Here is an 11,645-nt window from a genome sequence, read left to right as displayed (position 1 = left end):
AGATATGAATACATAAATGAAGAAGATTAAAAAGTACAACTGTCCGTGGCAAATAAGCCAAAATAGCTTTGAACACGGTAAGTGAGATTGCCCTATCGTCGAGCCCCAGTACCAGCCGTTAGTGGTTTCAATCACTGGTCCGCCTTCCTCGATGGCCTCTGAACATCCCATAAATCTTCCGCATTTCCTCTGAACAGCCGCTCTTTGAGATGCCCATCATCACCGCACCATCCCAGCACTCTCTCCATCCACGGCTTGATATCCAGTCCCTCAAACCTAGTATGAGGCCAATCAGTTGCAAAAACAACATGAGTCTTTCCAGCAACTCGAATGACCTCCTTAGCGATGGGATCCAAGTCGCTGTAGTCAGGGAGTGTGCTCATCCGGTAAGCGGCCGACAGCTTGACATATGTCTGGCCGGTCTTGAGTAAGTTGATGAGGGATGAGAAGCCTGGTATATCATATGGGTCGGCACCTGCGTATTTCTTGAGAGGTGGATGTCCAAGATGGTCTATGCAGAACTTGATATTCAGCTTTGGGATGATAGGTTCGAGGAGAGTAACCATATCCATAGGAACGTAGACTTGGACGACCCACCCCAATGGTCTCACGGCATCGGCGTAAAGCATCAGTTGACGCTCCAACTCAGCCGCATCAATTGCAAGTTCATTTGAGAGAATATTCAGTCTCACTCCACGGACGCCCAATTCATGCCATGAACGTAGTTCATCTGCGTTGAACGACTCAGGGTCAATAGCAACAACGCCTCTTCCACGCTCAGCACCAAGGGCGCGAAGACCATCGAGCAAACATGAGTTATCAAGGCCATAGATAGATGGTTGAACCAGGACTATGTTTCGAAGCCCAACGCTAGTTTCAAAAGCGAGGGCTTGGTCGAGGGTATGAGAGGTAGGACGGTATTTGGCTGAAGCATCAAGGGTGTAATTCTCAACATCGACAATGTGCATGTGTGAGTCCCATGAGTCGGGAGGAATGCGTTGAGCAAGGTTTGATGAAGTCATGATGAAGATATTGAGTGTGTATGATTAATTTGATAGATTATAGAGGGTTATAGGGATGATATATAGTCAGTGTAAGTATAGAATATGCTATGTCCGACTGGGGAACCGAGGTCGGCCGAGTCGGCGGGGAAGACGAGACGAGAGTTTAAACGGGCTCGGCATTCAACGAACGGTGACTTCCGAAAGTTAATTGAGCCCATATTATTTTTATCTTATCGTATTTCTTTTGCATTTGATATCCTAGGCATTGTGTACATATGTATGCCTAGCATAATAACGGCAGTTATCCTTGCTAGCACGTGTGAGAGGGTTTACAGGCATTAGCTATGCGAACACGCCCTGAGTGCATAGGGCGCATATGTCGAAGAATAACGGTAATAATGAAATCCACAAATATAGCCGAGATAGCCTCTCACTAACAAGCACTGTTCTTTGTAATTGTGCGTATAAGAAGCGTATACACAGCCAGCATAAGGCGGCAACTTACATATCGACAGGCGTATAAGCAGAATCACCTATTTCAAATAGCTCACAGCCCTGTCACACCCGTTGCAGTAAATCTGTTCAATAATCAACACAGCCTCAACCACTGATTCCATCTGCCATTGTTGCTAATATAAACCGCGGGGCAAAAGAAAGACCCTTGAACTAGCCCCATCCACGCCACCTTCCCAAAAGAGGAAGCAGAGCTCTGCGAAATCCAATCGTCATCTGCGTCTTCGGTGACGCAGCTCCTAGACCCCGCCACACCTTCCCATTGTAAGGATTTGTCATTCACTTTGACCGACAGCCCGAAAAAACGTTCAAATATCAATGCGATTCCCTCGATAGCTTCACTTTAACTGCACACTCAACAACACAATTATTTCGATACTGGTAGTAATCAAAATGTCTTACCTTCCTCCCTTCTTGGCGCGTCTCGCTCGCCCCTTCACACAATCTACACGCCTCTCAATCGCTCCCGATCAATCCGCCGCATCTGTCATCCCTGAGGGCGCTCAGCGATGCACCGTCGCCGCGGGATGTTTTTGGGGAACAGAGCATTTGTATCGCAGACACTTTGCCGATAAGGGTCTGATCGATGCAAAGGTTGGATACATTGGTGGCGATCTCGATAACCCTAGCTACCGCGCTGTCTGTGGCGGGAAGACAGGCCGTACGTCGCAATTCTCATCATTCGCAATGGAATATCACTAACATACATACATAGACGCCGAGGCCGCGCAAATCATCTTCGACCCTACAAAGGTCACATACGCACAACTCCTAGAATTCTTCTACAAGACACACGACCCCACGACGCTGAACCGCCAGGGTCCCGATACCGGCCCTCAGTACCGCTCTGCTATTTACTTCCACAACGAGGAGCAAGAGAAGATTGCGCGCGAGGTCACAGAAAAGGCCAACAAGCAATGGTGGAAGGGCGGCATCGTTACCGAAATTGCGCCCGCTGGAAAGTGGTGGACTGCTGAGGAGTATCACCAGCTCTACCTCCACAACAACCCCTCTGGATATGAGTGCCCGAGCCACTTTTTGAGACCATTCCCACCTCTCGAGTAAATATTTGGGGATAATCGCATTTTGGCTTAGCAGAGAGAAGGACATGGCACCAATGATATCAGCAAATTTGGCATGAGGAAATGAGAGGACAGAAATTCAACATTTAAGTTATACCTAGTCACAATACAAAACATGTGAAACTCACTCCACTATGAATTATTGAAGTTTTTTTTTTTTCTTCTTATTTGTTAATCCTAAAATTAAGAAATGGGAAAATCCATCCACTTGTAGACTGGTTTCAACAAAAAACAGGAGAGGAGTTCATGATCCTCCATCCGAGTAATAATCCTTTTGCTAAAAATAATACAAAACGCCTACAGCGCTAGTTCTATGCAACTCCCATTACCAATCGCTTACTTGCGTCGGTTCTGCTGCATCATCAAGATCTGAACCATGCGGATGAAGATGTTGAGGAAGTCAAGCTCAAGAGAGATACTCTCGTTGACGGGGTCACGGCGGATGACACCAGCCTGGGCGAGACGAGCGTGGTGGAGAACCTTCTGGACATCGTACAGAGTGAAACCACCAAAGACAGCAAGACCACCGTACAGCCAGATGCTCTCAGTGAAGGCGAGAGTTCGGATAGCGGTGGCGGGGATGACGAGAGGAGCGAGACCAGAAGCAGCGACAATGGCGGCACCAGCCAGGAGAGGACCACCGATGTAGAGGTACTTCTCCTGCTTAGCAGTGGCGCCGACAACAGCAAGACCACCCATCATGGCGATGGTGTAGAGACCGGCACGTCCAAGGAGAGCGGGAGGCACGAAAGCGAGGAGAGGGGCGACAAAGGCAGCCTGGGTGGCGTTGAAAGCGGTCCAGAGAGCGTACTTGGGAATATAGCTGTAAATTTGTTAGTAAATTGCCGCAATCCATCATTGATTCTGATTGCTGGAAACTTACTTGTCAGGGCTAATAGATCGGGTTCCAATCATAGTGGCGAAGCTGAGAGCGAGGCCACCAATTCCAACAACCCAAGGGTTAGTAACCATGATTCGATACACGAAGCCAGTCTGAACCATTTGTCGAGCCGTCAATCCAATGATACCAATTCCGAGTCCAGTGTGCAAGAAAGTGTTGTTCAGGTATTCGCGCTCGTAAACGGGCATGCCACCATCCTCGCGGGTCTCCCGGTTGAAGACAGCATTGATGGCAACAAGCGTACCACCAAAGATGGCGCCTCCAACCAAGAGTCGTCGGCTTGTCGACTGAGGCGCTGTGGTAGCTCCAGCAGCTTGCTGGTTATAAGATCGGCCGCCAGCACGGCTTGTTCGTTGGAAAGCATTGCGGGTGGCAGCGGATGTGACGCGCGATGTGAAGAAGTTGGCTGTGGGCTTGGATTGAACGTGGAAGCTTCGGACGGATGCGGTGTTGCGGAAGGCAGTCTTTGAGAGCTCAGGAAGCCTCTGCGCAAGTCGCGCAGGGCCCTGGCGGACAGTGATTGTGAAGGACATCGTCTTTCTGGCGATGCAGGTGTTGGAGAATGCGATATGCAGTCGTTTACAAAGGAAAAGGTTGAAGCGGGGACGGGGAATCGAGAGTATTATAAGTCCCCGGTAAAAGAAAGCATGACGTTGGTTCCGGGTGTGGGGCCTACCTAAAATCCGACATCACGTGGCTGTGTTGGTGGAATATTGTGGAAAGAACCGGTGCCTCTCAGTGACTCAGTTGGTCATCACTCGGCGGCTACAGGTTCTAAACTCCAGACGCCGTCGGATTTACTGGTGATACGCTATGGGAATAGTTACATCACAGCTACGTTAAGGTTAGCTCCCTTCTAGCTTCTTCTATTTTCGGCTTCTTCTTTTCAATTCCAATATTATTATGAAGGATATCAACACCTCCATCAAGGGTATCTACTAAGCATCCTTTCACCCAACATTCACCCCGTTGCATCATGCTTTCCGCCCAAATGTGCGTTACATCGCATGAGACTTGATATGTAGTAATGGCAAATGCTCCACGACTTTGACGCCAATGCTGCGTAACACAGATCCGATGCTTTCCATTCCCACTTAATTCCCATTCAATTCTCAATCATTTCCTCAAAAAGTGTTCCCGCAAGACGCCGTTCTTTCTTATCGTAAGCTTCCAAACCCTTTCTCGATGACGAACCGCACGGGTCGTCGTGCTCTCTTAGCTCGGTATCCAAACGCAGATCGTGGCATAAAGTTCTGCGATGTGAGCATAGCAACGCTCATGGCCTTGGGCGCAGGACTATCATCTTCCGATTGTCCCTGTCCAGAGGTTTCACTTGACGTGGGTTCTATAGAACGTTGACCAACGCGGTCGTCAAACCCCCAGTTCGAAACACCACCGGCTCGAATCCAAGACTCCAAGTTGCGGCATTGGCTGACATCCATCCAGTTCAGTCGCCCGCAGCCATTGAGAACATTTTCGACACCTCGACCAGTAACACGCACGCAGCCACGAACACTGAGGGCTTCCAAATCGTTCAAGTGGAGCGCCACGCTTTCCAAGCTTCCATCGCTGACCGCACTTCCGCAGAAAGCCAAGCGCAGCTCTCGCAACTTTGGCAGACGGAGAGCGACAACCTCTGTCGCCGTGTCAGAGAGTGCACAGCAGAACGATAGGTCCAGATGTGTAAGGTTTTTGGCTGAGTTGACCAGGGCAACGACAGCGTTGTCCGAAAGATATGTGCAATCAGCTAGGCACAGCCTAGATAACTTCTCAAACCGGAAGGGCGCCCAGGATTGGAACCCTGCATCTGTAATCGATGTGCAGCGTGTGAGGGACAGCGACTCGATACGGTTCGAAGCATGTGCTGCTAAATGAGCCATGGAACGATCTGTGATGTGCTTGCAATAGGAGAGGTTGAGGCGTTTGAGTTTCGGGCACCCAACTACTGTGCCTGGTGGCAGAACGTGCTGTGCCGCATGCTTTTGTTGCTGTTGCTTGCTTCGCGATCGAGCTGCAGAGCTTGAGATAACGACTGATTTCGAAGGTGGTGGATCGGGTACAACCCAGCCAACAACGCGGCCTAGAAGATTATCGCCGACCTTGCGGCAGTTGCTCCAGTCAACTTCTTCCAATCCCTTTGCGTTCTCGCTCATCTCCAGGATCTGGTTCGCAGAAACATCCCAAACCGACTTCATCTTCCACTTCTTGATATTTTTGCCACAGCTGCGCCATAGAGCTCCGAACCCTTCGTCCGTTATGTGAAAGCAATTACTCAGGTCAATGGACAGAGCGCGAGTGCCAATGAAGGGAGCAAGCACCTTCATGAGGACTTCGTCGGTAACCTTGCGGTTGTAAATCGAGAGGTCGACATGTTGGCAAACTTTGGGGGATGTAGTCAGCAGCTTACGCCAGTGTGTGCTAACAAGGCGTAGTCGAAACAGCTCTCCTATATCCACGTGTTTGAAGATGTAAATCAAGATCTCATCTGAGAGCACTGGTTTGCTCATAGTGATTGGTCGAGTGGGCAGAGTCGTCCGGACGCGCTTTGCCGGGACGTCGTCGTCGTCAGCTGAAGCTTCAGAAAACGGAAATTTGATAGGAGTTACTTCTGAGAGGCGAGACCTCGCACCGTTGGTCGTTGGGGTAGAGCTGTCTGTTGGAGGTACTGGAGGTGCCAACGAATGGCGTCTTCGATTTCGAATATTCTCCATGTTGACACTCAAGAACGGATCGGGGTCCTTGGGTGCTATGTTGCTGGTATCATCTTTCGCTGGAGACCCAGGCTTGGACGGAGTAGTGAAAGTGAGGTCAGGGAGGGATGCTCGTGTTGGTGTTGTAGGTGTAGGCGGGTCAGATTTGTTGGCTTTTTCCTTGACATCGAAATCAACCATAACAACATCGTCGCTCTGTTTCTGATATCGCAATCGTGCAGTCTCTCGAACCTGTTTTAGGATATCCGAAGGACAACGTCTCCAGAACTCGTCGAGGACGTCGCCTGTGATCATGATACACTCAACAGAAGTGATAGATCTTACAGTGGCTGTTCGACCACGCGACAACCCAAGACTCGCAACTTCGCCAAAATATTGGCCTGCCTTCAATCGAGGTCGTTTTGGGATAGCTTTGGCCTTATTCTGAATGTTATCATCGTAGACTGGTTCATCGTGAATAACCTCCGCCTCGCCACGAACAATGAAGAAAATTTCGTTTCCCGGTAAGCCTTGGCGAACAATATCTGTAAACGGGGTATAGGATTTCGGTTGGACACTCAATCCCAGGAAATGCAGAATATCTGCAGGAAGTGTGGAGAAGAGCGGTAACTCCTTAAGTGTTGTTCGAATATTAATTTGACCGCTTCCAATCGCACTACCAGCAGCTGGGTCCTCCATGATTCCAGGGCTTGGGGACTTCCTTTTCTTGTGGTTGACAACGGCACCGTCCTTAATGGCGCCCCTTTCTCCAGTAGAAACCTCTCCTGGAGCGGGTTCTCGAGCACTGAAGTCTCCCTGGGGAGATTTGACCAATCTTCCACTTTCTTGCCGCTTCTTCTTCAGAAGGTTCAAGCGTTCCTGTGCCTCTTCCCGGATTGCCTTCTCCATTTCTGGGAATTTGGGTATCACGGCATGTAAATCCTCTTTCTTCAGCACTAGCAACAGACACTTCGTTCGCGCTACAATAGTAGCTGTTCGAGGCATCTGCATCAAAACACCGATTTCTCCAAAGAACGACCCGGGATTGAGCTCAGCATAGACTGCCTCACCGTCCCGCGAGGTGACAGCAACTACTCCTCGAACCAACCAATACATCGCCTTGGCTTCGTCTCCCTCTGTCACGATGTGGTCATTGGGGCTTTGGATTTGAGGCTTCAGGTGATTTCCTATAGCAACAAGAAACTCTTCCGGGGCTGACATGAACAGAGGGAAGGATCTGATGCGGTCAACCAGATCTAGCGGCATGTCTCGGATAAGCGATGCTGTGAGCGGCGAAGGCCGCACTGGCCGCGTAGGATTTGTTTCGACATTGAAAGACCGAATTAATGAAATCGAATCTGAGGATGTCGCAGCAGCCGAGGCCTGATGATGATGAGCCAAAGCCCTATAAGGCGATGGCGAGCTTGGGGAACGGCCTCGCCTCATGGTTCCAGGTTTGACAAAGAGCGGTGTTGCTAAAGTCAGCGGAATCGCAATGACGAGGACAATTGCCTCCCCTCCAGCAAGCTCTCAAGCCGCCGCCGCAGCTGAGGGTGACAGTTTCTTGACTTTTGTTCCTTGTTCCTGGCTTTGTATTTCCAAAGTTCTGACGCGGAAATGTCGAGTGAAACTTGGGGAGTGGGTCAAGGTACAGTCATGCTCCGGTGTGACGTTGAGAAGCAATCCTTGAGGAGAATAAGATGATCGCTTTCGTGCAATCGTTTTGCCGACTGAGGCTCGAAATATGGACGCACAAAAGGCTTGTATTGAAGCCCAGGTTCGATCCGTAGGCCCCCTGATAGGTAGAGGACGTAAAAGCTGCAGTCACAGACTGAATAACAAGGTAGAAGTCGCACAGGGTTCCAAGGCGGCGGTTTGGATCTTTTTCGTAACACGAGAACAAGGAGCGAGCTGTTGTGTAGGTGAGGGCGTAGATGTTGAACGTCAAGAATGATCGCGTGGATATATCGAAGGCGGCTTTCGAGGAGTGTGAGCGATGACGGAAGGCAGACAAAGAATAGAGACTCGTGTTGGGACTTACTAAAGCTTGAGCAGGAGCCAAGAAATGAAGGTTATCTGATGCTCACGGGTCGAGGTTAAAGAAGAAGAAAGCTGGTGGGGAGCTGTCAAGAAGCAACAAGGAAGCTATTGCGAGGGTGGCAATTGGCGAAGCTCGAAGAGGAAATCAGTTGAGGGAGGTCAAGTCAAGTCAAGGACCACTGACTGGACTGGATGTACAGTAGAAGATTAGTAGTCTAGATAGATCCGCATGGGAAAAGCTGGATTCCAGTGCCAGTTCCGGCCGCCACAAGAACAACGCCCACTCAAGACCACGACCACGACACAGAAGGCCCCTCTTGCATTCGACACGCCCACTCACACGCGCAAGGAAAGCTTGGTGTGGGGTAGGTAAGTACCTACAGCACTGTAGGTACTATACTGACTTAGCTGGGCGGGCGGGCAGTGCCGTCACACACGGTGAGGAGCGTGTAAGAAGCGAGCAAAAGAACAAGGGCCCCTGGGAAAGTGAAGCTTTGGGTGGAGAATTATGAGCAAGCCAAAAGCAAGCAAGCAAGCATCGGTAATGCAAGCAATTCAACGGGAAAAGAACGGTTTCGAGAGTCAAACTTTGGTTAATCACCGAGCGGCACAGAAATTAACTCTCGCAATGATGCGACTGTTGATAAACTGAGATGCCCTGGGCTGCCCGCGTGGTGGTGCCGGTACCTTGGCACAAGCGCATGTAGCTAAGATAGGTGTAGTACCAGCGCCAGCTAACTTATTGCCCTGTACCTAAAGTTAGTGGCGTCTTAGGGCAGTGGACATCATCGCAAAGTGAAACGGAGCCAGCCCCAGAGCTGCTGTTGGGAAGAAACCTGAGGGTCAGTGCGTTGAGGCGCTTCGGTGGATGCTTCGATAAAGCTTCAGTGGGATGGATGTGCTGTTGCTGCTCGTCATGGACCTTGACCAAACCCTTTCAAGGACCCCGGTAATGGTCTTCTCATCCTCACTAGCGAGCGGCACCAAGCGCAGATGACCGAGCGCGCACAGGGCGCTTAACGGTTCACTGGTACCTTTCTTTGATGTTTGGCAGGGGTAAAATAATCTGACCAAAAACACCTGCGTGAGAGCTGATACTACGGAAGCGACCCGATAGCTTCTCTTGATTCCATAACCCATGCATGGCCAATAATTGATAATGTTCCATCAGTTTGACGAACCCGTGGTTGACGGTGAGTCCATGATTTTTAGGGTTAGTAGCGGTCGTTTTCTGCCGTCATCATTTCCCCTCTGCTACGTATATGTCGATCCTGATCGTCGGATCCGTGCAGCCAGCCTCCAGCCTGCCGGGAAAGGGGCCAGCCATGTTATGCCATCGGTCAGAAGACCATCGTTTTGGTGATATATCCGATATGGTTGTCATTTGCCTCGGCAAGCTGCGCGTAAATTTGGCCGTGGGAGTTCGTTTTGAGAAGTTTGATACATGTCGTGATACCATCTGTACAGTACTGTCGTTGTGGTGAATGTTTGTCAAGAGCCTCCATTTTGCATTGACCTCTCGTCATGCAGATGCTGCGACAGTTACAGTAGCGTTTAGCTGTGGCTGAAAATAGATACATGGCTTGATAATTTGCAGCTTTATTCGGGCACGTTCGCATCGCCATGAATGTCAATGCCAGATGCGGCAGCTTGTCGGAAGGAGATCCTTGCAATATGTAATAGATAGAATGCTCTGCGGAATCATTTTGTGAAACGTTTCGTCATGGTGTTTCATGTCGGCGGGCTGTCAGTATCATCCCGATCAGGTCGGTCTGCAGTAAACATGCAGTGATTGTCATGGGAAAACTGCAGCCTTGTAAGGCGACCTGCATCAATTTCTTCTTCTGTCGCCTAAAGAATTGCAGAATCACAAGCAAATATGTATTTCTTCTCAGTCTCAGTAGTCTAAAACAGGGTCTCTAAAAGTTTTGAGGCCACCCATGCAGGGTTATTGGCTGTGATCTTTCTAGAAGGTAGCACTGAGCAAGGGACAGCGGTCAAGCAACGCAATGACCATCTTGCCCCCTGGTAATGGAAACTCGCTAGAACAAGGAGAAGAAGGAACGAATTATTGCAGGCCAGGTCGTATTTTCAGGTCGTATTTTCAGGTCGTCAGGTCATTAAACCAAATGCAGGTCCTACCTTAGGAATGCGCTGGAAAGAAGCAGTCTCCTGAGACGGGAAACTCATCGTTCATGGCAGCTACCTAGATTAGTTGGTTGACCACCCTTCTTCTTATCCTCTTCAATATCGATTAATCAAATCTGTCTAGGGTACTAAGGTGGCTAACGAAACTATCCTAGGTAAGCTGTCATCAACTATTTGTATATATGCTACCAACGGCTTCAAAGTCCAACGAACTACCACACATCCATTATACTCATCGATAGGTATCCTTAGCAGATACATCGATAAATCAGTATGGTAGTACCCACGTTACCAACCTCCGGGGTCCATGCCCCCACGAAACTGCGATATGGTTTCTGTGCAGTCCTTTTGCAACTTGGCGATGGTTTCGTGGCGAGTGAGTACTTCCTGTTCATGCAATTATGGCCATCAAAACTCATCAACATGTTAGGTAGTGGTCGGAAGGCTTGACTCGAAAATTCCCATTACCGTACGTGACATTCCTTTCTCATAGACGGTGCAAATTCTGCGGGCAGTGGCGACATATTACTTCCAGATGGTTGCTTAAACTGTTATCAGGGGCTAGTATCTATACCGCTTCACTCAGACTGCCTTAAGCTATTCTTGAGAGAATGCTAGCGAGAGTATGTTTAGGGGATTCTCTGGCTTCTAGCTGTTTGGCAGATGCTTGGAAAACGCTATGGAAGAGCCACAGTGTTTATCGGTTATGTCTTGAACCAGAACACCGTAAGCCACCTAGCTCTGCTGTCTCAGACACACTCGGTTGCTCCAAATCGGCCAGATTTCCTCCAGAGACGATCCAGCTAGTTGCAGCATACCCAGCTTCTAGCCCGCTCGCACTTCTGTACTGTCCAAGGTCTCGCTATTCAGGCATACTAAGACGGTTCTAGCGGCTTTATAGATATACCTATACCAAAAGTCGTCTCTTGGTCCAGAGGGGACAATTCCAAAACTACGAATGACCTTCAACAAACCCTTCTGATCTTGCGATTCATGATTGATGCTTTTAGAATCAAGAACTTCAAAGGGTCGGGTTCTTTATATGAAATGCCTGGTTCGGAATCGAATATCTTCGCTTTCCTTCATGAGTCTTCCTTGCGTCATTGAGCAATAAGTCTCCCAAGCGTTAACCAAGCAAGCCATGGCTGCCTACTGCGCTTCCAAGTAAGTTTGCCAAGTTTGGTAGAGATGGCGTCCGTGCTGACGATATCGCCAGTATGGAAGTGCTCGCTTGGTCCTGGATAAAAAGCTACAGATCATCCCTTGG

The 11,645-nt window shown here is 49.4% G+C and overlaps 3 protein-coding genes across 3 annotated transcripts; 1 reads left to right on the top strand and 2 right to left on the bottom strand.

Moving 5' to 3' along the window:
• Window positions 1-131: 131 nt before the first annotated feature.
• Window positions 132-1,022, bottom strand: BKA55DRAFT_682414 (uncharacterized protein; the record flags this gene model as incomplete). The annotated part of the gene is made up of 1 exon (XM_046198339.1): window positions 132-1,022. One exon carries the CDS (start codon window positions 1,020-1,022, stop codon window positions 132-134), a length of 891 nt encoding a protein of 296 aa, XP_046056094.1.
• An 888-nt stretch (window positions 1,023-1,910) lies between these two features.
• BKA55DRAFT_588078 (peptide methionine sulfoxide reductase MsrA) lies at window positions 1,911-2,582 on the top strand (the record flags this gene model as incomplete). The annotated part of the gene is made up of 2 exons (XM_046194742.1): window positions 1,911-2,178; window positions 2,233-2,582. 2 exons carry the CDS (start codon window positions 1,911-1,913, stop codon window positions 2,580-2,582), a joined length of 618 nt encoding a protein of 205 aa, XP_046056093.1.
• A 353-nt stretch (window positions 2,583-2,935) lies between these two features.
• On the bottom strand, window positions 2,936-7,636 carry BKA55DRAFT_496387 (uncharacterized protein; the record flags this gene model as incomplete). Its single annotated transcript, XM_046186367.1, has 3 exons — window positions 2,936-3,422; window positions 3,483-4,006; window positions 4,700-7,636. The coding sequence occupies 3 exons, from the start codon at window positions 7,634-7,636 to the stop codon at window positions 2,936-2,938; spliced, it is 3,948 nt and encodes a 1,315-aa protein (XP_046056092.1).
• Between the last annotated feature and the right edge of the window lie 4,009 nt (window positions 7,637-11,645).

The sequence above is a fragment of the Fusarium redolens genome (assembly GCF_020744475.1).
Source record: "Fusarium redolens strain MPI-CAGE-AT-0023 chromosome Unknown BKA55scaffold_1, whole genome shotgun sequence".
In the NCBI taxonomy this organism is placed as follows: Eukaryota; Fungi; Ascomycota; class Sordariomycetes; order Hypocreales; family Nectriaceae; genus Fusarium; species Fusarium redolens.
Note: the sequence above shows the minus strand (reverse complement) of the source record. Positions and strands in the feature narration are given on the sequence as shown.